This window comes from Lutra lutra, chromosome 2 (assembly GCF_902655055.1).
Source record: "Lutra lutra chromosome 2, mLutLut1.2, whole genome shotgun sequence".
NCBI classification, from domain to species: domain Eukaryota; kingdom Metazoa; phylum Chordata; class Mammalia; order Carnivora; family Mustelidae; genus Lutra; species Lutra lutra.
Genome location: NC_062279.1, coordinates 75,853,101 through 75,881,028, shown reverse-complemented (window position 1 = coordinate 75,881,028; position 27,928 = coordinate 75,853,101). Strand labels below are relative to the sequence as shown.

General features: G+C 37.8%; 2 protein-coding genes and 1 long non-coding RNA gene across 6 annotated transcripts in view; 1 reads left to right on the top strand and 2 right to left on the bottom strand.

Moving 5' to 3' along the window:
- Positions 1–15,122, top strand: part of TMA16 (translation machinery associated 16 homolog) — a 32,270-nt gene extending 17,148 nt beyond the window's left edge. For both annotated transcript variants that reach the window (XM_047717757.1, XM_047717756.1), the window contains exons 3-7: positions 5,471–5,508; positions 6,826–6,910; positions 8,063–8,211; positions 12,963–13,005; positions 13,925–15,122. In XM_047717757.1, the coding sequence (XP_047573713.1) occupies positions 5,471–5,508; positions 6,826–6,910; positions 8,063–8,211; positions 12,963–13,005; positions 13,925–14,105 (496 nt within the window). In that variant the 3' untranslated portion in view covers positions 14,106–15,122. The remainder of the gene's footprint in view (positions 1–5,470; positions 5,509–6,825; positions 6,911–8,062; positions 8,212–12,962; positions 13,006–13,924) is intronic.
- On the bottom strand, positions 9,142–17,836 carry LOC125093078 (uncharacterized). Its single transcript, XR_007125145.1, has 3 exons — positions 17,697–17,836; positions 11,152–11,237; positions 9,142–9,798 (listed from the first exon to the last, which is right to left on the bottom strand). It is a non-coding gene; the product is annotated as an uncharacterized LOC125093078 (long non-coding RNA).
- Positions 17,837–19,360: 1,524 nt separating this feature from the next.
- Positions 19,361–27,928, bottom strand: part of MARCHF1 (membrane associated ring-CH-type finger 1) — a 315,834-nt gene continuing 307,266 nt past the window's right edge. For all 3 annotated transcript variants that reach the window (XM_047717754.1, XM_047717752.1, XM_047717753.1), the window contains one exon: positions 19,361–22,956. In XM_047717754.1, the coding sequence (XP_047573710.1) occupies positions 22,658–22,956 (299 nt within the window). In that variant the 3' untranslated portion in view covers positions 19,361–22,657. The remainder of the gene's footprint in view (positions 22,957–27,928) is intronic.

The window sequence follows — 27,928 nt, the reverse complement described above, 5'->3', positions numbered from 1 at the left end:
TGTTTGTTTGGTTTCTGTTTCATTGATTTCTGCTCTGATCTTTATTATTTCTCTTCTTCTACTGGGTTTAGGCTTTCTTTGCTATTCTTCAGCTCCTTTAGATGTAGGGTTAGGTTGTGTATTTGAGACTGTTCTTGTTTCTTGAGAAAGGCTTGTATCGCTATACATTTTCCTCTCAGGACTGCCTTTGTGTGTCCCATAGATTTTGAACAGTTGTGTTTTCATTATTGTTTGTTTCCGTGAATTTTTTTCAATTCTTCTTTAATTTCCTGGTTGATCCATTCATTCTTTAGTAGGATGTTCTTTAGCCTCCATATGTTTGACTTCTTTCCAACTTTCCTCTTGTGATTGAGTTCTAGCTTCAGAGCATTGTGGTCTGAATAAATGCAGGGAATGATCCCAATCTTTTGGTACTGGTTGAGACCTGATTTGTGACCCAGGATGTGATCTGTTCTGGAGAATGTTCCATGTGCACTAGAGAAGAATGTGTATTCTGTTGCTTTGGGATGGAATGCTTTGAATATATCTGTGATGTCCATCTGGTTCAGTGTGTCATATAAAGCCTTTATTTCCTTGTTGATCTTTTGCTTGGATGATCTATTTCAGTGAGGGAGGTGTTAAAGTCCCTTACCATTATTGTATAATTGTTGATGTGTTTCTTTGATTTTGTTGTTAATTGGTTTATATAGTTGGCTGCTCCCACGTTAGGGGCATATATATTTAAAATTGTTCGATCTTCTTGTTGGACAGACCCTTTGAGTATGATATAGTGTCCTTCTTCATCTCTTAGTCTTTGGCTTAAAATCTAATTGATCTGATAAAAAGATTGCCACCCCAGCTTTCTTTTGATGTCCATTAGCATAGTAAATTATTTTCCACCCCCTTTAAATCTGGAGTTGTCTTTGAGTCTAAAATGAGTTTCTTATAGACAGCATATTGATGGGTTTTGTTTCTTTATCCATTCTGATACCCTGTGTCTTTTGATTGGGGCATTTAGCCCATTTACATTCAGGGTAACTATTGAAAGATATGAATTTAGTGCCAATTGTATTGCCTGTGAGGCGACTGTTTCTGTGTATTGTCTCTGTTCCTTTCGGGTCTACTACTTTAAGGCTCTCTCTTTGCTTAGAAGACCCCTTTCAATATTTCCTGTAGGGCTGGTTTGGTGTGTACAAATTCTTTTACTTTTTGTTTGTCCTGTAAGCTTTTTATCTCTCCTTCTATTTTCAATGATAGCTTAGCTGGATATAGTATTCTTGGCTGCATGTTTTTCTCATCTCGTGCTCTGAATATATCATGCCAGTTCTTTCTGGCCTACGAGGTCTCTGTGGAATAGTATGCTGCCAATCTAACATTTTTACCATTGTATGTTACAGACTTCTTGTCCCAGGCTGCCTTCAGGATTTTCTCTTTGTCACTAAGACTTGTAAGTTTTACTCTTAGATGATGGGGTGTGGACCTATTTTTATTGATTCTGAGGCGGGTTCTCTGTGCCTCCTGGATGTTGATGCTTGTTCCCTTTGCCATACTGGGGAAATTCTCTACAATAATTCCCTCCAATATACCTTCTGCCCCCCTCTCTCTTTCTTCTTCTTCTGGAATCCCAATTATTCTAATATTTTTTCATCTTATGGTATCACTTATCTCTCGAATTCTCCGCTTGTGGTCCAGTAGTTGTTTGTCTCTCTTTGGCTCAGCTTCTTTATTCTCCATCATTTGGTCTTTTATATCACCAATTCTCTCTTCTGCCTCATTTATCCTAGCAGTAAGAGTCTTCATTTTTGACTGCACCTTATTAACAGCTTTTTTGATTTCAGCTTGGTTAGATTTTAGTTCTTTTCTTTCTCCAGAAAGGGCTTTTATTTCTCTAGACAGCATTTCTCTAATATCTTCTATGCCTTTTTCAAGCCCAGCTAGCACCTTGAGAATCATCATTCTGAACTGTAGATCTGACATTTTACCAATGTCCATATTGATGAGGTCACTAGCCTTTGGTACTGCCTCTTGTTCTTTTTTTTGTGGTGAGTTTTTCCGCCTTATTTTATCCAGATAAGAATATATGAACAAGAGAATAAAATACTAAAAGGGTGGCAAAGACCCCAGAAAAATGTACATTAAGCAAATCAGAAGAGACCCTAAAGTAGGGGGAGAAGAAAGAAGGTAAAAAGAAGTTTAAGAAATAATACATGTTTTAGACTGGTGAATAGAACAGAGTTACCCATTTGATTTTGGGTGTATTTTGGTCCCCTGGAAAAAACTACCATCCAAAATTTTAAAGAAAGAAAAAACTTATATATGTACGAAAATAAGGGTAAACACGATGAAGGGATAAAATATGACTGTAAGGATGAAAATTTTAGAAAAATTCTAAAAAAAGAATTGATAAGGTAAGTTAGTTGGAAAAAGAAAGTGGAGGGAATTTGCTCAGGCTGGAGACTCGAACAAAACCCTGTGCTAGATTTAGGGTATATTTTGATCTATTAAAAGAAATTGTATCCCAAAAATTTTTTAGAAGAAAATACCCTATATGTATTCAAAAAATAAAGTTAGAGGGCGCCTGGGTGGCTCAGTGGGTTAAGCCGTTGCCTTCAGCTCAGGTCATGATCTCAAGGTCCTGGGATCGAGTCCCGCATCGGGCTCTCTGCTCGACAGGGAGCCTGCTTCCCTCTCTCTCTCTCTCTCTCTCTCTCCCCCCGCCTGCCTGCCTCTCTGTCTACTTGTGATCTCTCTCTGTCAAATAAATAATAAATAAAAAATCTTTAAAAAATAAAGTTAGATACAATGAAGGATAAAATATGACTATAATAATGAAGGTTTAAAAAGTTTTTTAAGGAAGGTAGTGTTGAACTAGTTAAAAAACGTGGAAAGAGGAAAAGTAAAAATAATTAGAATAAGAAAAAAATTTTAAAAATTATTTAACTTTGCAAGACTAAAGAATCATGGGGAGAAAGCCATGAACTCCATGCTTTGCTTTCCCCTCTTCTGGAATTCCGCTGTTCTCCTTGATCAGTGAGCTTGGTCTTGGCTGGATGTTCTTGCTGATCTTTCAGCTTGGTTAGATTTTAGTTCTTTTATTTCTCCAGAAAGGAGATCTTCTGGGGGAGGGGCCTATTATAGTGATTCTCAAATATCTTTGCCCAAGGCCGAAATCTCTGGCCCGGAAGAGTGGAGAGGTGGGGCCCCCTCCTCAGTGCACCCTTGGAAAAAAGCACTCAATCACTCCTGTCTCCCTGGCTTCCAGCCCCGCTCCAAGCTCACCCAGCCTGTGACTGAGCTTCTCCCTTTCTGACACATAGCCCCATTTGGAATCTCCAAACCTAGCAGATTCCTGCCTCCAGAGAAGGAAGGCGGGTTTCCCCAGATCTGCCAGTTGTGGGGTCCCTGCTCAAAGAGCAGTGGCCTGATTGTGCCTGGGATCATAGTTTAAGGTAACCCCAAGCTGAGAGCTCACTCCTTGGCTCCAACTCTGTAGCCAGCTTTCCCGCTCTGATACCTGCAAACTCTGCTACAGTCATCCCTGATCCTTCTGTGACCCTGCAGTACCTGAGACTGTATTGTCTCCCAAAGGGCTCCATCCCCACTTCGCCTCTGGAGTGATGTCCCTCAGTGGAGCATACTTTTAAATGTTCGAATTTTGTGCTCTATTGCTCCACCGCTTGCCCGGAAGCTGGCCCCTGCCCCCGCAGTCTTTCTTCCCTTTGCTTCAGATTGACTTCTCCACATGTTCTACCTTTTAGAAAGTGGTCAATTTCCTGTTTCTAGAATTGCTGCTCTTCTCTTTGATCTCCTGTTGGGTTTGTAGGTGTTCTGAATCGTCTTTCCTAATGTTTTATATAAATGAAGTGATTATATGTAATTTTTTGTGCCAGCTTCTTAGCATAATGTTTATGAAATTTACCCATATTCATGTATTTCACATATTAGTTGTCTTTCTTATTACTGAGTAGTATTCAATTGTATGGATCTGTACTTTGCTTATTCATTTACCTATGATGTTCATTTGGATTATTTACAGTACTGGGCTGTTATTGGGATCTGCAAACTAAAGAGTCCAGCCCCGATTTCTATTAGAAAGTTTTAGTGGAAAGCAGCTAGCTGTGCCCATTCCTTTTGTATTGTGTGTGGCTGCTTTTAGGCTATGATGGCAGAAATCCGTAGTTGTGATAGAGACTGACCACGTTTCTCTGGCCATTTAAGAAGAAATTTTTCAGCCTCTGCTATTATGAATAAAGCTGCCATGAATGTTCACGTACAGTATTTGGACACTTGTTTTCATTTTTCAGTTCCTAGAACTGGAATTGCTGGGTCATACGGTGATTGTATGTTAAAACACATAAGAAAATTGAGTTTATATGAAATTAAGTTTATAAGAATTGCTGGTCATATGATAGGTGTCACGTTTAAGTATGTAAAAAATTGCTTTATCCAAAGTGATAGTATCATTTAATATTTTCACCACCAGTGTATGAGAGTTACATTCTCTCCATATCCTCTCAAACTTGCTGTATTATCAGTTTTTAAATTCTAGTGGTTGTATGATAGTATCTTAGTTTGATTTAATTTTTGCATTTTGATAACTAATGATATTCACGTATCTTTATATGCACTTACTAATTATTTCTATGTCTTTGATATGGTGAAAAATCTGTTAAAATCTTTTGCCCATTTTGGGATTAGGTTGTCTTCTTAAGTTGTAAGAAGTGTTTGTATAATCTGAATGCAAGTCTTCTGTTAGTTATTTGTATTGTGAATATCTTTCCCCATTCTGTACCTGAAATTTTTTATTAAAAAGGGCTTCATTTTATTTCTCCAGTTTTCTAGTTGGTTAAAGTGGGAGGGTAAATCTTATCTGCTTTGTTAGTCAGGGACAGTAGATTTTTTTGTTCATTGCTGTATCTAGTGAGTAGCATAAAGTGCAGCAAAAACTATCTGTCCAAAGGTGTCTTCTGAATTAATATTTAGAATGCCAACAATAGGAATCATGTATTACCTAGACTGTTTTCTGAGAATAAATGAGTTATTTTTCCTTATTATCATTCTTTCAATTATGAAAAGTAAACATGCTGTTTTGTTCCTATTGAAGTTTAAAAGGTGATACTAGGGTATTTTGGTCTTGGTGGCTGCCCTCCATCTTCTAGAAGGTATTCATTACTCTTTTGTGCACAACTATTACCCACCTGAACAATCCAATCAAACTTTTTTGTGTTTTCAAAACTGATTTGTTCTATAGGTGTCTTTTAGTCATTAGTCACTGAAGACCCAAAGAAAAGTTTCTAGTAACATTTTGTTCCAGTTACTTAGAAGAAAAGCATGGTGTTCAGTGTTTCTGCACTAACAAAATTAATTTCATATGTAGAAAAGAGTGATCCTTGAATTAGAGTTTTGTGGGCAGTTTTTGTTTTGTTTTGTTTTTGATAGATTTAAAAATTTTTTTTGGAAATTTTCTAACATATGCACCTTTTCTTTCAAGATTGAAGAATGAAAAGGCACTGCGTCTCAACATTATTGGTAAGCAGATTTACTCATTTGACACTCTGACTAAATTGTAGTGAAGTTCTGTTCTGTGCCTATTTTTCTTTTGATTCTTTTAGGGAATTTTCTTTACTAAACTTAATTAAAGTAAAATCAATCATTAACTCTTAGAAAGTGTTAATAATATCTAGCTGTTTTTCAGAAACTAGTTTATATTTACCTACCTATATTTGTCTTTCTATCTATTTATCTATCTCTGAAGTTTAATTCTAGCTCTCTAACCATTAGAATTAGGAAGGATTATGGCCTAAGTATTTTGGAAACAGAAATTTAGTGATGCGGATACATGCATCCTCAGTCTGTATCTCAGTGTCACAATTATTTTTGGGGGGCAGGAGGGGCAGTATTGTTAGTAAATTTTTACTTACAAGCCTGATTTCAAAATAGGGACTCTTAGGGGGTGCCTGGGTGGCTCAGTCCATTAAGCATCTGCCTTCAGCTCAGGTCTTGATCTCAGGGTCCTGGGATCGAGCTCCATGTCAGGCTTTCTGCTCAGCGGGAAGGGGAAGTCTGCTTCTCCCTCTCCCTGGGTGCGTTCTCTCTTGCTCGCTCGCTCTCAAATAAATAAATAAAATCTCCTAAAAAAAAAAAATAGTGACTCTTAGGCTTTGGTTTTTTTTGTTGTTGTTTTTTGTTTTGTTTAGTCTTCGGCTTTTCATGAGCACTGATCTCTTATGCTTTCGCAGATAATAGAATAGTATTTCTAAGTAGGTCATCCATATCTAAGGTAGGGCAATTTCTTGATCTGTAATATTTGAGAAATCTAACTGAAAGTGACCCTGATGGTCAGATTTACTCTTTGCACAGTATCTGACAGATATTGCATCGTTAATATATTTACTAATTTGAAGCCCTGGACAGGCCACTTAACCTTTCTTATGTGTGAATAGGAATAATAATGTTATATCCTTGTAGGATTATAAAGCTCTTAATATATAGCCTGATTTTTAAATACTTAGAACTTCATGTTCTGTTAAGTCTTCTTTCTTTCTTTTTTTCTACACATCCTTATTGGATAATTGGATAATCCTTATTGGATAATACATCCTTATTGGATAACAAATATATACTAAAAGGCATCTCTCCCACCCCTGTCTCCCAAATTAAAATGTGACAGTTTGCTTTCTGACAGACTGGTTTAATTAGCTTTGAGCCCATGCAAGCCTTTATATTTAACATTGACATAAATTTCGATATTATTTTAAACACATTGATGTTGGAAAGTACAATGAATACTCATTGCTTAAGTGACGATTTATGGTGTTAACCTATCTTTGTACTTGGTATTTATAGGTGAAAAACTGCAGTGGTTTCAAAGTCATCTTGATCCCCAAAAAGTAGGATATTCAAAGAAAGATGCTTGTGAATTAATTGAAAGGTAAACACTGGGCTCGTTATGAGCAAAGGGTCAGAAAAGGGAATTCTCTAACCTGGTTCTTCAAGTGACAGATTGCTGTTCTGGATTTATAGAGGAGTAAATGGGCTTTGTTATCAAAAAGGTTTTAGATTCACATCCTGGTTTAGCCACTCTAGTAGGTTTATAATATTTCTGAGCCTCAGAGTGTTACTTAACCCAGTTTCTTAGGATCAGGAAAGGCTTCTTATGGAAATATTATCTAAAATGACTTCTGAAGAGTAAAGGTTAGCAGATTGAGGTAAGTTAGTTCTTGAAGAGCCTTTAGGCAGAGAGAACAGCTTCAGAGTTAAGAGTGACATATTTAGTGATCTGCCAGACATTAAATATCATCAAAATAATAGGTTCAAGGAGGGCATTGTGACAAGTACAGTTCACCAAGGACCTCAAGTATCACTGTAAGAGTTTGGGCCTTTTCAGAGGATGTTGGGAGCCATAGGCTTTTTATAGTAGGTACCTGAGATGATCATATTTAAACCTTAGAAATGTCACAGTAGCGAGAATGGTGATGGCCTGAGGGTACATGGCTTTGACCAGGACACTGTTGGAAGGCTGATGGAGCAATCTGGGCAAGAGATGATGCTGGCATATGCATGTTTTTTAGCAGTATGGTGAAAAGAAATGAAGATTCCAGAAATATTAAGAAGATAGAAAATCTAAATCATTAGTGAAAACTTAGGTATGGCATAAAAGGGAGAAAGTGGAGTCAAGGAGGACATGAACGTTGTTGACTTGGGCAAATGGGGAGATGGTTGTACTATTTGCTGACGTAGAGAGCCAAAGAGATGGAACAGGTTTGGTGGGGGAGGGATGGGGACAGTGGTGGGCACAAGTTCACTTTTGAGGGGTTCAGCTTCCATGGGACATCCAAATGGAGAGTTCCAGGAGGTAGTTGAATATGAGGATCTGGAATTCAGGAGATATTGAATAGCAGGCAGTGATCTGGTTGCTGAAATTTTGGACACAGGTTATCCAGGGACAGTCTGAAGTCTGAGGACATGAACTTAGAAGTATACAAAAATTTCAAGGATAGGTGCAGGCTGGGGTTTGTTTTAAATGAAGTAATATAAGCCAAATGTATAGACCTGTAACTCAAATTGCATTCTTATTTCTCAGGTATTTAAATCGATTCAGCAGTGAACTAGAACAGATTGAATTACATAACAGCATCAAAGACAGGCAGGGAAGGCGGCACTATTCCCGGGAGACAGTCATCAAGCAGACAATGGAGCGTGAGCGACAACAGTATGAAGGATATGGCCTTGGTGTGTTCTCTGTGATTTTCTTTTTTTCTTTCTAAATTCATAGCCATATCAGATTTGTAATTCTTTTCAAAGGTTTCATTTTATTTATTCTATTTATTTAGTTTAGATTGAATTTCTTTTTGATTTCCTTTCTTTTGTATGTCAAATTTATTAATTTTTTTTCTTACATTCTCAGAACTGTCACTTGTGATAATGACGTCATATCTTTCTACCTTGACAATAAAATTTTCATCTCCCTCTGGCACATTCCTGATTTGCTTTATTGTGGAGTTACCACTTGCCCATCTCTAACTACAGCTATGTTTCTTTAGGGTAGGTGCTGTGCCCTTCTTATCTTTCTAATTTTTGAAGGACCAAGCTATCCTTGTTGTTGTCATTCTTTAAGAACTAGAAATCGAACACTGATTCTTAGCATTGAAGCATTTCTTACCATTCTTAAATACAAGTTGTTAGTTTACCAACATTATCTTAAGAAAAAGCACTTAGGGTAGTTAAGGCTTGCAAAACCCACAAACAGGTGAGGACCCAGAGGCAACATGGCCTGCAAATGGTATTTGATTGGCTTGTTAATTGTCAGTCTAGGAAAATCTAGCAATTTCACATGAAACATGTAGATTTCTGGCTTTTAAAAAAAAGTCAAATGGTCTGGTAACATAATCTGCTTCAGTGGAGTAACAGCTTTCCCTTTTAGACTTCATCATATATTCTCAAGTTTGCCATGGCCCTGAACATTACTTCATTCACATTCCGTTTCAGGCCCATGTTACAGCATTTATAGTATGTGGATTTGCTTGATAAGTACAGTACAAATGAAATATTTAGTAGCAAATTGGGTTTTTAAATTCTGATATTAACAACACTGAAGTATAGGACCGTAAAGGAAATATCCTGTAAGTAACTGTTGTGTTGGTCCCAGCCTTTTGATAGCGATTCTGTCAGCTAGAAATACCTGAGGCATTCACCTGGGCCGTTAATACATGAGTTGAGCCCCCATAGGTATTTCCCCAACCAGAGCCACTTTTCTGGCTGGTGCAGCCCTTGTGGTGGTTATGATTGCAGGATGTGCCTAATAACAACCATCAGGGGAATTTGAAGAAAACAACAAAACAAAACCCAAGCTTCTTTACTCAAAAGGCCTGGAGGGTCCATAGCACGCCTAGGGCCACACAGGGAAGTTGAGGGTGGAGAGGAAGAGTGTGTGTGGACCTGGGGGCTCTACCTTTATCAGAGTGTGAAGGTAAGGTGCCTGGAGTTTCACAGGTTCATTCTTTATTGGTGAATTAAAAACATAACTGGGAGTTAGAGCATGAGAAGGGAAAAGTGGGGTCACTTGAGTGGCGATTTACTAGGTTACTAGGACTTTCTAAAAGGGGACTTTAATGGGTCAGCGTGGCCTGGTTTCTTATCTAGTTTGCTGGTAGTGTGTTATAGAGCTGGCAATATTTTTATTTGAGAAGGGTGTCTTTGATATGGATGTCTAGACCATCAGAAGCTTGGTGTCAGCCACTTACACTATAGTAGTAACACTAGAAACCCTGAAGTAGTTGGCAGTTTCTCTTCATCATTTCTAAGAAGTGAACTTCTTCACTGAAAAAAATAACGGAAAAGAGCTGTAGTATTAGGTAGATGTGATTTAAACCCTTAGAGCTTACTGTATAACAGGACAAGTTATTTAAACCTCCCCGCTCCACCAGGTTTTGTTTTCTTCAATTTAAAAATTGAAATAAATAAATAAATGTATACCTACATCCCCAGTTGTTTAAAAGTTACACGAGGTTTCATTTATCAAAGTGCTTGACACAACCTAATACAGGAAGTTTGGGAAGAGCTTCAAGCACTACTGTCTGTGTCCCTTTCACTGGGTAGTTACCTTGTAAGAACGTAAAATTTGTTTATGTTCATACCTCCCCCATCTCCTGTTGTGTTTTCTCTGGAACCCACTTTAATTAGCTGTTGTCTCCATCGCCCAACAAGTAGTGGTCACTGATGACCTCTACGTTGCTAAGGCGAACAGTTGCTATACTGGGCATTGATTCTCGGTCAGCTTTTCTGTGGCATTTGATACAGATGATGACTTCATTTTCTTTTCTTTTTTTTTTAATTTAAAGATTTTATTTATTTGACAGATCACAAGTAGGCAGAGAGGCAGGCAGAGAAAGAGAGGGAAGCAGGCTTCCTGCTGAGCAGAGAGTCCGAAGAGGAGCTTCCTGGGATCATGACCTGAGCCGAAGGCAGAGGCTTTAACCCACTGAGCCACCCAGGCACCCTGATGACTTCATTTTCTTATCACACTTTTCATTTGGTAAAGAATACCTAGCCCTTTCGTAGTTTTCTTTCTAGTTCAGTTTCTTTAGTTGACTCCTCATCTTCACAAACTAAGTATTGGCCAAGGTCCCCATCCTTGGACTATTTCTTATTTTCTACGTGTACCAATTCCTAGTTCATTTCACTCAGTCTGTGGTTGTAAATGCCGACTTAAATGGTGAGAATTTGAAATTTGTATCTGTTGACCCTAATGTGTCTCTAGAAATCCAGACTTACATTATCAAACTGGGGTTTATCAAAATCTCTACTTGAATGTCTGCTAGGCATCTCAGACCTGACATTTCCCAAAGCAAAGTCCAGCTTTTCTCCTAAAACTTACTCCCACACGATCTGTATGTCATACAGCAGCGTCACCATCTGCCCTGTTTCTTAGGCTGGAAACTTGTAGTCACTTTCACACTCCATCCAGCTCATTGGTAAAATGTATTTTGCATCTGGTAACTTAAACTGCTACCACTACCACCTCCCTAATCCAAGCCACCATTGTTTGATATTGTACATTGTAAGAGCCTCCCAGTTGGTCTCTGTGCTACTGCTCTTTCCTCCTAGAGTCTGTTCACTACGTGGCAGGCAGATGAATTAACAGAACATGGCCAAGGTCGAGCAGGTACTTACTGGTGATTGAGCTAGCCAGCACAGAAACTCCTATCCAGCGTTCTTCAGCTGTGTCACAGTGTTTCTTTCAGAGTCAGGGAGTGTGTCTGGTGAAAGGGTTGTGGTCTCTGACAATTAACATAGGTCTGTTAACATAGGCAAATTGTTACTGAATTCTGCAGGTTTGGAGAAAACTGGATTCTGACACCTCCCCTTCCTCACCCCATTGTGGTATAACTACTTCTGACTCATTTTATTAGGATTTCTTTTTTAAAAAATGGTGTTTAATTTACACCTTTTAAACACTGGACCCCCTCATACTCATATTTTCTGAAACTGTTGGCATAATCAGCATATAGCTGTGTTAAGCCTTTTTATTTTATCTTTTTCATTTGTTGATTCTGTGCCACCTCCTGACGGCACACGGGAGAAAAATGAGGTACAAACAAGTCAGCTGCAAGAGAATGAGAGCAGGGGGTGACAGTAGAAACCAACTACCCCAAACAACTCCTCAGTCTCATATTTATTAGAAAGTCGGTAACAACCAACAAAAAAGGTAGAGTAGATTACACATTGACCATGAGTCTTGCAGATACATAAGAAGAAAGGCAAAATATGTCTGGTCACATAGTACATGACCTATAGTGAGCAAGCCCAAACTAAAGGATTGTCTGACTGACTGCTGATGCTTTCTAGGCAAGGGGAAATAACGGAAAAATGGAGCAGGCGGCGTTGCACCCTGAGCGAGCTGGGCATCCCCAGCTGCTCAGCCTCAAGGACATCTATTGTCCTCTCCCCCAGAGGCCTGTTGCCAGTACATTTTTTTCTTAAGGTTATATCTAAGCATGCTTGGTAACTAGTATAATTTCTCATAGGTTATATTTTAAGCAGTACGTTGTTCTGAGGGACAGTTACAATTCTGGATTTTAATTACTATTTTACTGCATTGGCCATGTTCCAGTTCTTTATACATGCCTTTTGTGTTTTACTGATAACTATGATCATGCATGTTGTTTTATGGTAAGCTTCATAATCATGGTGAGGAACTGTTAAATACCTAGTTTTTTTTTTTTTTTTTTTATTAAAGATGGTTTAAGTTTTATTGAGTTGCTTTGAGCATCTACTGATTATAGTTTAAATTTTTTTTTTCACATTTTGAAAAATGTGATTTTTAAAAATAGTAAAGAATACTTCTCAGATAAACTCTGCCTTGCCAAAGTGAAGTATATGCTTGAAAAAAAATCGTACTTTTCGGGTGCCTGGGTGGCTCAGTTGTATAAGCGACTGCATTCGGCTCGGGTCATGATCCTGGAGTCCCGGGATCGAGTCCCACATCGGGCTCCCAGCTCTTTGGGGAGTCTGCTTCTCCCTCTGACCTTCTCCCCTCTCATGTTCTCTCTCACTCACTCTCTCTCTCTCTCTCTCAAATAAATAAAATCTTTTAAAAAAGAAAATGTACTTTTCACCAAGAAAATATATTTAAATATCTAGCATATTATTTCATGGGATTGATCATTAGAAATTGCCAGGTGCCTTTCATAGATTGAAAGGACAGGGTTTATCTCAGTAATAGGTTTATTTTATTTACAGATTCTGTGCTAGAATTTATTATTTAATAGCATTTCTCTTCAATCACCTCTTAAACTAAGCCCTTTATCCTTGTAAAACTTACTTTTCATATAGCATTATAGCAGTGCTTCGAGATTTTGTTTTGGCTTTGGATTTTCTTGCTGTCACTTATTCATTGCATCTGAGATAATAAACAAGGAAACTATAAAATGTTGTGATTTAATGAACACTGCTTAATGGATATGAATTATTTTCTTCCCCAGAGATTCCAGACATTATAAATGCTGGTAATCTGAGAACTTTTAGGTAAGTCTGTTTCTCTCTATAATTCCTTGAGGCTGCATGTGAAATACGTGAGACATAAATTTTCTTCCCTTTTGAACTTAGACATTAGAGCTAAAAAAAAATCAGTGGTTTATTTTAACCTGAACTTCTCTTTTATCAAAGTAATACTTTTCCTAATTTGTGTTTATTTGAAACACCTGATGTACACTAAAATGATAGTGACATGGTGCTTTTAAATACCTTAATATAATACTTAAAAGAACTTGGTCTCACTCTTCTTCCCCAGTTTGTATTTTTTTTAAAAGGTAAACTAACAGCAACAGGCTCAGTGGCTCAGAGTTCTATCCCTAGACTGTTCGTAGCACCCTCTTTTAGAAAAGATGGTTCTTGGGAAGTGATACCAGAGAAAAGGTTAAGTTGTCAAGAACTAGTTAGTTCAGAGGTGGAAAGATAATTTCTTTTGTAACAATAACATGTTTTTGGTTACTAAAACTGTGACTTCCTGCCAATTGTGAAAAGAAAAATAATTTCCGACTGTACATTGGAGATTTGTGGGTATTACACAGTTACTGCTTTTGAGGTTCTTGATACTGTATGGCCCGCTGGAGTGTTCAGGTTGGGGAGAATAAATAATGGCATAGAGCCTCCTTGTCAATTCTGCCTAATACTCCTGTATTAACTTGGAAGTTTGGGATATGTGGGAATCTCTGTGCAGTTATTGTTGTAGGTTAATGAGAAGATGCAATATGTGTGGACAAAGCAAGCCTTACTTCTTGGGACTTTTTTTTCCTAAAGCATATAGTGTTTGTTTGTAGGGCATTTGAATCTGTAATGAATTTATAAGCTTTGTTCTGCTGCTTTCAGAGTTTTAAATATTGACTGCTTCACCATCTTGCACCCCAGCCACCCTCTCTAAATACTGTCTCTTTTATTTATTTAGGGAATGGGATTTCGATCTGAAGAAATTGCCAAACATTAAAATGAGAAAAATTTGTGCTAATGATGCGGTCCCCAAGAAGTGCAAGAAGAAAACTGTTACGGCTGTAGATACAGATTTAGGGGAACTGGAACTAAAAGATGAATCAAGTGATTCAGATGAGGAGATGACAGCAGTGGCCTAATTGTCCTTTGTTTGAAGTAAAAGTAAATAAGATGAGAGCCTCAAGTTATATTTGACCTGATTATGTTTAGTAACTGTAGATACAAGAATTCGCTGTGTAGCTTCTTTCTTTCATCATGAGAATCCCATTTGCAGTTTCAAAAACAGTGTTATGATTATCAGTTAGAAATGAATGTTGCTTTTTATTTACATTAAGTTGCTAAAATAGATATAGTGAGATAAAAGCACAATCTAAGATCCATTTAATCAAATTTCATGAGCAGTGGGAGTGATACGAATAATGACAAAAATGTTTTCATCTTTTCCCTCATGTTTACCTTGGATCCCCTGATCTCACATTCTGGGGCTTCTATAGCAGCATGTTTGCTGAAAGGGTCCTATGGATACTTCTTGAGCAATGATGGTAGCAAAATTGGTTTCAGTTAATAGTGTTTCACTAATCTTCCTCTTGAACATCACACCATCTTTCTTTCCTAGTAAAATAAAGAAAATGATAGATTGTATTTTTGGGAAATAGACAAGGAAATGTGATACATATTTCCTTGTATACAATATACATATTGTATATTTAGGAAATATACAAGGAAAATGATAGATTATTTTTATTATCTTTAAGCCAGTGTTAAACGATAAAGTAAAAAAATGGTGATTATTTCCATGATGTTGGCCTCCCACACTTAATCTGTTATCTTTTGATAAAGGGGATAAATAATTTCAGGTTAACTGTATTACTTTGTTTTCTCATGAAAGATGATAGATTTTAATTGTGGAAACAACTAATGATTAGAGAATCAGTTATTGCAATTGTTATTTATTTGTGTTACTTATTCTTCTAAGAGGCTAAATGACATAATTTGGTATTTAAAGTATCATGAAAGACATGGGTGTGTTAGAGTGTTCTTCATAGAACTTGTTAAATGCAGTTATCTTTTAGGCTGTTTTCTAAAGGATACAATGTAAATGTATTTGCGAATTTTCAAGAAAATAAATATATGTTAATGCTGAAAGAAGTTAACTAAATATCAACTAAGCCTTATTAATAATTTATTTAAAATGTTAATAGTTTTTTATTGAAAATTAAAGATAAAATTTATTTTCATAATTTTACTTCTTAAAGTTCTGATTATTTCATTTTCAGTGTTTTAACTGATGCTGATTTGCTTTTCTTTAGTACTCTCCATAAAAGTATGGGTTTATGGTTACAGAAGTGTCTGTCTCTTTAGTCAGTGGAATGTGTCCTTTTTTTGAGTCAAAATGGCTATTAAAACTAAATTTTAAATTACAGTAAAGAGAATAGAAACTGTTTTATCCTGTCTGATATTTAAAAAGGCATACTGTTAGAAAAATAACTTCTGAATATGGCAGATCATCCTCCCCCTCAGACATTTGTCCCTGGTTTTCCCTATACCATAAAGCAAAAGAGACAACAAAACACACTGCTTGGAACCAGAATAGGTAGATACTTGTTGAATGGATGACTTGACTTTACCATTTAGGATAATGTAGTTCATAATCATATTTTATTATATATCATTTTATATAATAATAATGTGGCAGTAACAGTCAGATTACTCCTGGCTGGACCAGAGTAGCCTAAGAGAATAATGCTTTTAAGTAGTATCCTTAATCATTTTCTGTAGAACATGTTTTTTCTGCAGTGATAGCTTTTGCTGCCTTATATAGATTGTTTTCCTGTCAGTAGTATGTTTTTGTAAGATAGCTTCTATAGGCCATGGCCATGGAACAGAGTAAAAGCAGCTCACTTTGTTGGCAGTTCTGTGCAAATTGGGGACTGGTAAAGTTTTTTTTTGTAAAGAGCCAAGATAGTAAATATTCTAGTCATCGCAGCCCAGATGAAATTTCTGTTGCATATTTGTGTGTGTTTTACCACCCATTACAGATGTAAAGATCGTTCTTATTTCATGGCCATACACAGAGTAGGCCACAGGCTGGCCTTGGCCTGCTTGCCATAGTATGCCAACAAGCCGAACTTCCATGCATGTGGGCTAATGGTACTTTTCTAAGCTCAGAGCAGGTAACTCTGAGGTTGATGGTCTCTTTCATAATATCTTAGTCACTTCTTTGCCTCACCGTCATAGGCATCTCTTTAGGACTCTGTTCACCTTAAATAGAAGCTTTTTCTACTCCTGTATCCCTTGCGCCACCTACCAGAATGGGAGACAGAAAGATGTCCTCTTTGACTACTCTTTCTCAGTTCTTTTAAGTTCTTCTATCATTGTCTCCATTTCCTTATTATCTTACCTCCCAGAGGAACCTTCTGCCCATTCCTCGACTTCAGCTCTTGGCTTAGTTTTCTTCTCTTCTATTTCAATCATGTCACTGATTCCAGAAGCCTTGTGGATAACAAATCTAACACTGTGAGCTTTACCTTTCCTGGTCTTTTTCTCTGTCACATCAGAGGCCTATCTGTGGTCACACCCAGATCCTTATCAGCTCCTGAAATCCTATAAACTTGATGGGCCTTTCTGTTCTGGGTTCACTATCTCCCATCACCCTCCATTGCTGAAGTTCCACACTTTGACCTCATTCTTTCATTGTGCACCACCGATCTCCTGTTTTCAGCTTGTTTTGTTGAGGTTCCCATTTAATAGTTGCCTCCCTGCATCCGCCCTGAAACGCCTGCCCCGAGCTACATAGGATTCCTCTTTCAAAACTCAAACTGAGTAGTGCTCAGTTATCTGTCTTCTTCATACCTCTTGTTCCCAAGCAGCTCAGTTTTGCTGGAGAACATCAGACAGGTTTTTCCGTTCCTGTTTGCACATTGCAAGTGGGTTCTCAGTACCAAGGAGCAATTTTACTGTTTCTGTAATAAGTTCCCTTTACAACTTTAAGATAATTCTTTCACTACCTTTTTCCATATGTTGTAGCTCAACTTTAATATTTACCTCTTCAACATTCAGCTCTTTATATACATTATTGAGAAAATACAAACTATCATTTTCTTTTCTTTGGATTTCATGGGTGTAGCAACTTTTCTCCTTTCAAAGGCAAATACTCCTACTTGGGTTTTGGATCTTACTCCCTATGTCTACTCAGGAACCTTGAATCTCTCCCAAGTTTTTCACCTAATTTCTCAATCCAGAAAACTGCCTGTAAATCATCCTTGATTCTTCTCTTTCTTTTTTACACACCCTCTCAATCTAATTTAGTTAATATTTCTGGTTCTGTTTCCCAAAAGAGAATCACATCAGCCCGTGTCCGGCCACCTCCCTGTCTTGGCCTGTGCTGTGTGCATTTGCTTCCTCACTGGCCCTCACCATCCTTGTACCTTTTAATCCATTCTTCAGAGTTGCTTGTGAATTTCTGGAAATGTACACTAAAATATGCTACCCCTTTGTTCATACTGTTACAGTATCATTCTGTCACTTTCTTCATGGTGTGTTTATTTGATGGGTATAACTTTGTTTCTAACCACCCTTTTTGTGAGGTTTTAGTTAGTGCAGGTTTAAGTTCGCTTCAAAATTGAGAAGGTTAAGAGATTCCACGCCCTGCCCCTACAAGCGTGTAGCTTCACACATCATTGACATTCCCCCATGCAGAAGGGCAGATTTGTTAAAATTGCTGAACTTACCTTGATATCTGTCACACTTCAAGTAAAGTTCACGTCCCCTGCCGTGGCAAAGAAACCTGAAATGATTTGATTCCTGACTGCTTCTCCAACCTCGCTGGTTTCCACTTGCCCGTGTACTGCACTTCAAATCACAGAACTTTGTCCATTCCTAGAATTGCCAAGCTGGTTTCTACGGTGGAACAGCTCTGCTGACACCTGATGACCTTGTTTTTTATCCACTTTAGCCAGGGGTGGTTCAGGGCCGACCTGAGCTTTAGAATGAGTGCCCTGTGATCTTCCTGGAACTCAAGGGTATGGGGCATGCAGTAGCTTCCATGGGCCGCTTCATGTTTGTCTCGCTATCTTTCAAGGAGGATGTGAGACAGTTTGTCATTGCCTCTGGATTTTGATGAATTATGAGACTTTCCACTGTGAGTCCCTTTAGGGAGTGGCTGCAGGCCAGAGTTGCTTAGCTGCAACAGGGAATCAGCAGCTCAGCACCACTGTGCCCCACTCCTTATGTCACATTATCGTTACCTTGTATCTATCCTGCCTTCTTTTTGTGTCTTCCCTTGGGACAAGACTTACGGCAATTTGCCTTTCCTTTGCTCTCTCTGTAAGTAATAAACTGTCAGACTCTGACAAGGGCTTGCTGTTTCTTTAGTAGCTGAATCTTGCCACTTGCCATTAAAGACTTTGGTTACTGTTGCCTCTGCCTGCATTGTCCTTTTCCTGAGTTAAAGTATTCCCGTCTTAATGCATCTCTTTATTCCTTTCTATATCAGGGTTGGTCAGCCTGTGTTGGCTTTAATGTAACATTAATATGTTCACACCCTGCTTAAAAACACAGACTATTATAAAATCTTAAGAACCCAAGCTTTTTTGAATGTTGCACATACATATCTGCAGAAATGCTGGTAAATTAAGCAAAGAGTATAGAAACCACAACAAAAGTTTAGGTCACTTGTTTAATATACAAAGTCTTTCACAGATAATTATTTTCCTTAATTTGTCTTAGTACACATTATTCACAAAACAGTAAATTGTTAATGCAAGAGAATTAGGTAAAACCAAAAAAGTACAAATGCTCAATCTCAAAAATTGCACACAGTTAAAATAATTTTTCCTTGTTTGTTTTAATGCAATCTCCAATTTCAAAATGGGCTTTCTTCAGATTTGGAGGAAACACTGCAGCCCAAAATAACAGTACTTCCTTTGAGCTGTATTGATATGTAAAATAGCACCTTTGGGCTGACTTAAGGAAAGAAAAAAGGTTTTTCATCTTTCTTAATTAAAGTCTTATACAATTATTACATAACAACTACAATAATGATAATAAGTGTAAAGAGCTCTACTTTGTTCCAAAATATTGATTGCCAAGGTAGGGAAAGGTAAACTATCAGGAATCTTTCCCACCACACCCCCTTGACAATGAGAGTATCTTAATGATGTCATTGCTCTAATGAGCTAATTTTCCAGCCAAACAGATGTTTTAAGGGTACCTAAGGACTTTTTGCAAAACAAGATAAATGTGGCTGTCTGGGACAGTAATCACATAATAGCAGTTCAGAGTGAGATTTAATCCTGGGGCATTTTGAGAGACTCCTTCAGTATATACCTATCTTCGGTTTCTCCATTGCTGTATCCCATGTAGATTAGATCATTTTTGCTTTGATTTTTTTTTAAATTTTTTCATTTTTGTTTTGCTTGTGTTAAGCTTAATTGCCTTTTGGACTTCATTTAAAAAAAATACTGGGATTTCACTTCTTTACAATTCGATCTTTGATACAATAAAAGTGAGAGTTCTTTTAAAAATTAACAGCATAAATGTCTGTGGTTTATGGTATTGATACTATCAGATGCATGACTATAAAAAGCCAGGGTTTTTAACAGAATTGCGTTGTTCATTCTTTGATTTCAGTCCTTTGATTCACTTCTTTTACTTCTTAACGTGAGCAGGTAAACATGCTTCAAAAAAAATTGGCCTTCTAGAGTAGTTTTTGAAGGGTATGTCCAGTCCACAAAGTATTGTCACAAAGCCAAATCCTTTCATCGAAAGGGCACTTGCCACACAGAATAGAAAAGGAAATCAATATTGGGTTTTAAATGCACATCGTTATTCCCGATTGTTTGAACCATAAACAAATATTGCAGGAAAACTTGTTAAAAGATTTAAATTCAGGAGTTCAGGGTTTATAAAGTTCAGAAGAATAGCAGAATAAAAAGCTGATTTTTAACCTCTTAGGGAGCTATGTTATTTTCTCATTACAAGTAGGTCAAAGCCTGTACATGTTAATATTGAGAATTTAGGTATGGTATTAAAATACCATGTCATATTTTAGGGTTAAGACAGTAATGCTTATCTTTACTTTTCATTCTAGAAATGTTTTCTTAGTGTTAGTGTAGCCGTTAATAAACAAGCCTTCTTTAGCCAATCATCTTCCACTGAGAAATGAGCTATGCACTTACCTATCTTGCTTAGGTCTGTATAGAATTTAAACAGTATTTTTGGTGGTAATTAAAGTCAATAATCCTTTTCCTTCCAGAGCAAATAAAAGAGAAATCAATATTTCATTGCTTGCTGGTGACAGATTACCCCCCCTTCCCTCTCCCCCTCCCCCCCCAGAATATTTGTAAACAACACACTTCTGTTGCTAAGCTCTGGGAAACATGGATTAGTAAAAGCTTAGGGAAATAAACAAAAATTGTATCAAGGTTAATCTATTGGGTAAGGTGCCATGGTTAAATCAAAGTTTAGTTATTCATGAGTATTTATCTTAAACTTTTAAAATGGAAATTTAAGAAGTTAATACAAAGTTTAGTTTGTTTAAGGTTCAAAGATATTTTATTACAAGATGTCCTTATTTGTGCAGAAATTATTATGGTTCTCTATAGTTACTTCAACTTTGTTTTCCATGTGTGTTTGTTTAGTCCATACCCTCCACAACAAGTTTTAAGAAAGATGAGTTTTAAACCTTTTGTTTCCTGACTGGCCAAAACCCTTAATGTTTTTCTCATGTACACACGTAAAATCACACATACACACATCACACACACACACACACACACACACACACACAAAGTTGACATTGTTTACCTTTTCTTTATTTCTAGGAATTGGGACTATTTGGACTCTGTGTCAGCCACTACTAATATTCATATCTTTCTCCTCATTAAAAGGTTATTTTCTTCTCCTTTTTTCTGTGATAATCCGTGAGGAACAAGCACACTGGTAATTACAAAGTGCATCAATGTGATACCCGGGTTTGTGCAATGCAATACCCATGCTTTGGTTCTTATGGCCATCGTGACTGCCTTTTCACAATAATAAATACGACAGCTAACAAAAATAAGTCACCTTTTTAAATGTGAGACATCTTTCTTTGACGGGTCACAAACTCTATAATCATTAATCTAGCTCACTACAATATCATTCACGCTTAAGTTTTACATGAATATGCAAAGAACACAATAATCAACTGAACTGCCAAACCTAAACAACTCAGTTTATTACTTATCACAGAATCTGTTGAATATCTTTACTTCCCAGCTGAGCAAGGGAAATACTGTCAGCTTTTTAAAATAGTCCAAATGCTTAGTCAAAACTACTCATCTGTCAAGTTGATACCACATGTGGATTAAAAAAAAAAAAAACCCTCCACATTGGACTTAACAAAAATATTTTTTGCTTCCTTATGTGCTTCATAGTAGCAGACAAGTTAATTTCAGAACTTTGCCACAGGTAGATCATTGTATCTTTCTATACTTTCATTTTTTCACCCTCTAGAGAAATGGTAAGTTCAGCTCTCTAACCAACCAGGTTATTTCATTTGATACATTTAGTGCTTTTAATTAATAAAAATTTTAATTAATTAATTTAGTGCTTTTAAAACTATAACATTTGTGAGCCTTTGAAAAAAGAATGAATTGAGCTGCTGTTTTGAAATATTCAACTGTTAAATGAAGCAGAGGCTGTGCTGCTAATTTTAGGGCTGTGCTAAACAATATAATTAATTCAAATTAAGATATACCATAAAGATAAAATACATACTGGATTTTGTATCTTGGTTCATGAAAAAGGATGTGAAATATCTTAATTTTTAATATTCATAACATTGAAATAATTTGATATATAGCGTTAAGTGAAATATAAAAATTAATTTCACTTACTTATTTTTACTTTTCCTAATGGGGCTACTGGATCATTTTAAATGTATGCATGTGGCCTGCATTTGTGGGCTCACATTACATTTCTGTAGGACAACACTGTTTTATGGGGACCAGATAAAATACAGGACCTGATAGTTGATTTCAGCTTCTGTTGGTATTTAACAGCACTAATTACACCCAAAAACTGCAAATCTTCTGTTGATGATTTGAACGTAATTCTAAGTATTAATACCTTCAAATGTGTATTGCATCTATTTTAAAAACATGCATCTGTTAAAACAACTGGACTCCACTATAGCTAAAAATCTGTTAGCTGTCAAAGTATGAATATCAAAATATGCATCCTCCAAGTTTGCTTCAGATATGATTTAAGGACAATGCAGACAAATTCAAGCTTAAAACCAAGTATGTTTCTAATTTCCAATGAGACAGTTAACGTTATGAGGCCTTAGAAGAAATACACATTGCAATTCAAGTCTGTATTCTTAAACTTGATCCTGCTCCTATGAAGACGTGGGTCCATTTAGGCTTTCGTCACTGCCTAAGAGCATTCCTTGCTCCGTTGGTTCTTAATTGTCTTAGAAATCACTCTCTAACAAACTTCACATTTCCATATCACACTTTGGACTGCTTCATGGGATCCTGGTCATTTGGTGGTCTTTTGGTCCCCTTTTTGAGCCAAGTAAGGAAAAATGAGTCAGTTGGAGAAAGAGAAGATAAAGAGAGTGAATACTTCAGGATCACTTCTGTCATGTGTAGTGGCTAAGGGCTAGAAAGATATTCTTCAGTGAAGAAACTCCCCACTGGTCCTGTCACACTGGTATAACCTCCGGGGAGCCGCCCTCTGCAGATGGCAGTGAATTGGTACCCGTTTGTGATACAGGCACTACCACGGCATCCTTGATGTCCGTGTTTACATTACATGAGAAGTTCTTCTCCTGCTTTTTGGCAGTGTCTGGGCAATTTTGCACAAAGATCACTCGGTTGTAAGCCTTCAGCCTGCGCCATAACTGAACGTAGACTTTACACTGTACATACATGAAGACAAGACCTCCCGTGAAGCCGATAGCCACGACAACGAGTTTTGTCCAAAATGGCCATTCAAGGACACCTTTGAAATAAAAAAGAGAATGTTATCACCAAGTCATTATCAATGGGTTTGGTATGACTCCTTCAAAAGACCATGCCTGCCTGCTAACTTTTGTGGATAAGGGATGTATTATTAACAGACAGTAAAAATTATAACCTGACTTGCTTAATTGCTTTAAACTCTAAAACATACTGTTAAAATTGTACATGAAAAAAAAAAGAAAAAATTGTACATGAAGAAACTCTGTACCTATTACTATAAAGAACTTTTTTTTTGTAGCATCAAGTACCTACCATGGTTGTCAGATGATATTGGACTTTTGATACTTATTTTGACATTTATTCCTTAGAGCTAAATCTTTAAGGAAAGATAGTGAACATATTAAGTGAAAGAATGAGTTTAAAATCCTTTTAAGAAGGTAAATAGGTACTTCTGTAGGATTGTACATACAGATGCTGCCACATCTCACCAGAGAGAGAAAGAATTAAAGATGTGCATAAAATGTAGTACTTTAGTCATTTTTGTTTCGTAAGTCTTTTTGTCACTGAGAACCACCACTTTCTTGGATATCAATGTTTTCTTTTAATTTGTATCATCATAACTCTCACAATTTTTGGCTCTCACAATTTTTAAAACTTGCACAAGAGTTTCTTAACTCTAACAATATTTAGGCCACACATAACTAGGAATGTTAAATACACGATTGTCAAGAGTCCATCTCTTGCCAATACCAAGATGGTGTGGAGGATGGCTGTCTCCATTCCTGTGAAAGGCTCGGTTCAGTATGTTGGACCGGGAAGTGTTGGTTAGAAATCCTAATTTTTCAAAGTCTTAAGATTCTACTTTGGGTTTTATTTATTTTTCCTTATAACAATGAATAGAGTTCTAGGAAATGTCCCACCTATATTTTGTAACAGCTGTATTTGCTTTAAGCTTCTGTAGGAAAAGAGATACTAGGGCTTGTTTAGCTCCTTCCTCAATTCCACTTATGCCAAGAACGATCATCGGACATACAGACTCAGGGTAGACTCACGATTCCCAAGGGTCGCGGTTGTCAGATCACTGGTTTTTCCTCAGGGGACATGTGGTAATGTCTGGAGATACTGGTTATTGTTACACCTTGTGTTGGGCTAGGATGCTAACGACTTCTAGTAAATAGATACCAGAGATGCTGTGTAAACATCCTGCGGTGTGTAGGACAGCACTCCCCGACAAAGAATTACTCAGTCCACAATGTCAATAGTGCTGAGGTTGAGAGTTCTTGGAGAAGATAATCACTTAAGCTTCTTTATTAGGAAATTTTCAGGGAGGATTCAATATGCAAATTAGGTATCTTGGAGTTCTCCAAATTTAGAAGGATTTTTGTTCTTGGCTACTCTCTTGATCAGTAGTTTCTATGTATTTGGAATTTTTTAACCACAGACAAGCTGGAGAAAACATGTACTTTATCTCCCATTTTGGGGAGAGAAGTATCCATGCATTACATCTAACTTTCCCCTCTGTCTGCTAAATCACACTACTGGCTGTTCTCAGTAAGTGCCTGGAGGTTTTCCATTTCTGTGGCTTTGTCCATATTTCTTCCCTGTGGTTTTGCTTCCTTGTTTCTGCAGGTCTACCTGTCCCACAAAACCCAGCTCAGCAACATTTTCCAGCTGGAAATAAATTTTACCACTTTTCCAGTTTCAAGTTATTTCTTCTACCTGCGGCATGAGTTAACTTTCTAATCAGTTATTTTTGCTTTGCTACCCCATAATCTTGAGAAGCACGGAACTTATGTCTAGCTGGTCTTTGTTTTCCACAGTGCCTTGCTCAGTAGCTATTTCAAGGCTGAAAGAAAGCTTTCAGAGTTCCAAGTTGGATTGCTTTGCCTCAGTCTTTTTAATATAACTGGAGGCGCCAGCCTTTCTTCATTTGTCCACGAAGCTATGTTTCATGGGTGGATGATCTGAAGACTCCACTCTTGCCTCACCTCTCCTTCCTGAAATTGTGACGAGAATCCAGAATATACCTGAGAATCTGGGCCAGGAGTAACTAGCCATTTTCTCTGTCATTTCTGGAAGACAGTCTGGTCCTTCAGTCTGATCCTTCCACTTTCTTTCACAATGTTCTCTGAGTTGATTTCTTCTCCCCTAGTCATTCTTCCTTCATATGTTTGGGAAGTCAAAGCCCTCCATATATTCCCATATATATATTCTAAACAAAGTTTATAGAGTATGGAGTATCTCCCCACCCCACATCCAGAAGCTATTTGGGTGCAAACCCATTTTTCACATGACCATCTTCTCTCAGAGACAGTCTGATCTTTCTCTTTGCCTCTAAGTGGGCAAGATTTTTGTTTTCTATAAAGATATTATTGAGCAGGTATAAGATTTTACCTTGGAAAACTCACTATAAGGATGCCATGAGAAGAGATGCTAACACATGGGGCTAAGTGGATTTCTGAGAATGTTTCCATTGGTTAGGTATGTTTACTTCCTTATTATTGAGAATCAGCAAATTGTCTTCATACTCAACCTTGTTGGACTAGTTCTTTGCTGTCTTCTGTACAGAAGAAGGAATGTACACAATAAGGAAGGGTGGTAGGAAAGAGAGGGCACAAAATCTTGTTCCTTGTGGATCCTTTGTGTAAAGAAGGAGTTCTTTGTCCTCACTGATACATATTTGAAGTTGGAACCTGAACTTGGAAATGCCAAGAGCACAAAGGTGTTTTTACTGGCCCAGGTTGGAAGAGGAATTTGGAAAATCCGACTTGAAGCCATTCTCCCATCTGTTCATTTCTCTGAAACCCAAGGACTGTATGTACTTCTTTCTTTGTGCTTGGGATCTTTCTTCAGGAGTTTCTGTAAGTTTAGGAATTAACTATCTACATCGCTTCCTCCTAAACACAATGGGAACCACTGCTTAGAAATTCTTGGGCGGGAATTGAAGGAGCTTAGAGGAGTAGTTTTTCTGCCCACAACCATTTTTCTTCCTTTTTTTCTTCCAGATTTTATTTATTTGTCAGAGAGAGAGAAAGAGAGAGCACAAGCAGGGGGAGTGGCAGGCAGAGGAAGAGAGAGAAACAGACTCCCCACTGAGCAGGAAGCCCAACACAGGGCTCTATCCCAGGACTCCCAGGACTGAGCTGAAGGCAGGTGCTTAACCAACTGAGCCACCCAGGCATCCTTGTCCACAACCATTTTCTAAGGAAATGGAAGTCTCTCGTCCCTCATAATAGATAAATTTGACTCGTTCACTGTTCATATTGTCATGCCAATCCTACATGAATGGGCAATAAATTTTAAAGCAATCTCAACATATGATTAAATTCTTCCAGGCCTCCTTTCTCTAATTGCGTGTATGTGATGCGGTCCTGAAGGGCTGCACTATCTTCCCTAGACAATCAGCATGCTAATAGGTTTTCTGTGAAAGGCTTAAGATGGGTTTGTAGATTTGACCTGTGATATGATATTGAAAACTTCATAAAGTAGAGTTAGATGAATCAAAATGCCACATTATATCTGCCTGAATGTGCACTGCTACCAGAGCCCCAGAAACCAGCCCTCAGTTTGTAGGAAAGTTTATTTAAAGAGCAAGTAAAACTATGTTAGGCAAAGAAAAGCAAATGCAGCTTTCAGCTTATCATAGGCTCTTGGGATTCTGAGTCTGTGCAAGATTCTTCTAGGAAGCCAGAGGGGAAAACTTGGGGATACCAGATAAAGTAACTATTTCTAGAATTTGAATAAAAAATAAACATGAATGAAAGAGTGCAATTTGTAAATTGTTTTTTCACATAAAAAAAATTCTTTCAGATATTCCTCATTGCACTTTCCATTGGGATTGGGTGAGGAGACATGGATTGGGACTATTTAAGGCACTTCCCGCTCAGGAACCTGAGACTATAGTTTATTGATAAACTGTCTTTTATCTCATTTACAATCACTATTTCTTCATCTTCATTCCCAGAAGCCCCCTCCTTCCTGACTAAGAAATACCCATATCCCAAATAATTGAAACTTTTACTCAATTTCTTTGCAGACCAAACCCCAACAGGGTACCCCTTATTACAGTTAATGGCTTCTCAAAGACTTTTCCTGTGTAAAATCACCACTCATTCTTGAGGAATATGGTCTTTGTTTGTTTGTTTTAAATAGCCCAACATGGAAGTCAAACTTACCACAATTCTGAGAGCAAGACCTGAGCCGAGTTCGAGTCAGATGCTCAACAGACTGAGCCACCCAGGGGCCCCAAGGATTATGGGTTTAACGCCTAACAATCAGCCACTTCAGTCTTTACATCTTCATCCTAATTCAGATAGTTTTTTTATTTCCTTGAGGTATTGAGAGCCTGTTATCTGGTATTCTCTTTGGTCTCAGTTTGCTCATCCTTGGTAGCTTGTTCAGAAATACTCCCATTTGGCTCTTGTCTCCCTGTAACTGGGTCCTTTGGTTCCCATCCCCTCTCTCCTTGACTCTGGCTGTGGCAGCGCATGACTTGTTTGGGCCAGTAGGACAAGAGCAAATACAACACATCAGACACTTCCCAGTTGTTCCCCTTGTGTGTGTGGTTTGCTCTCTTGCTACTTTTTTTTTTTTTTTAGATTTTATTTATTTGACAGACAGAGATCACAAGTAGGCAGAAAGGCAGGCAGAGAGAGAGGAGGAAGCAGGCTCCCTGCTGAGCAGAAAGCCCCATGGCGGAGCTCGATCCCAGGACCCTGGGATCATGACCCTAGCCGAAGGCAGAGGCTTTAATCCACTGAGCCACCCAGGCACTCCCTCTTGCTACTTTTTTAAACACTAAGAGCCATGTGAAGAAGGCAGGACCACCAAGTCTTGTGTGATGAAAAACACAGCTCAGTTATTTGTATCATCAAATAACAGCGTGCCCACTGCGAGACAGGTAGAGGAGGCCCTGCTGATGATACAGCAGCCAGCCCACGTGCCAGCTCTTGGCAGAAACAGAGGTGAACCCTCGGAGAGCAGCCAGGCAGGCCCTGGCCAGGAGAAACATC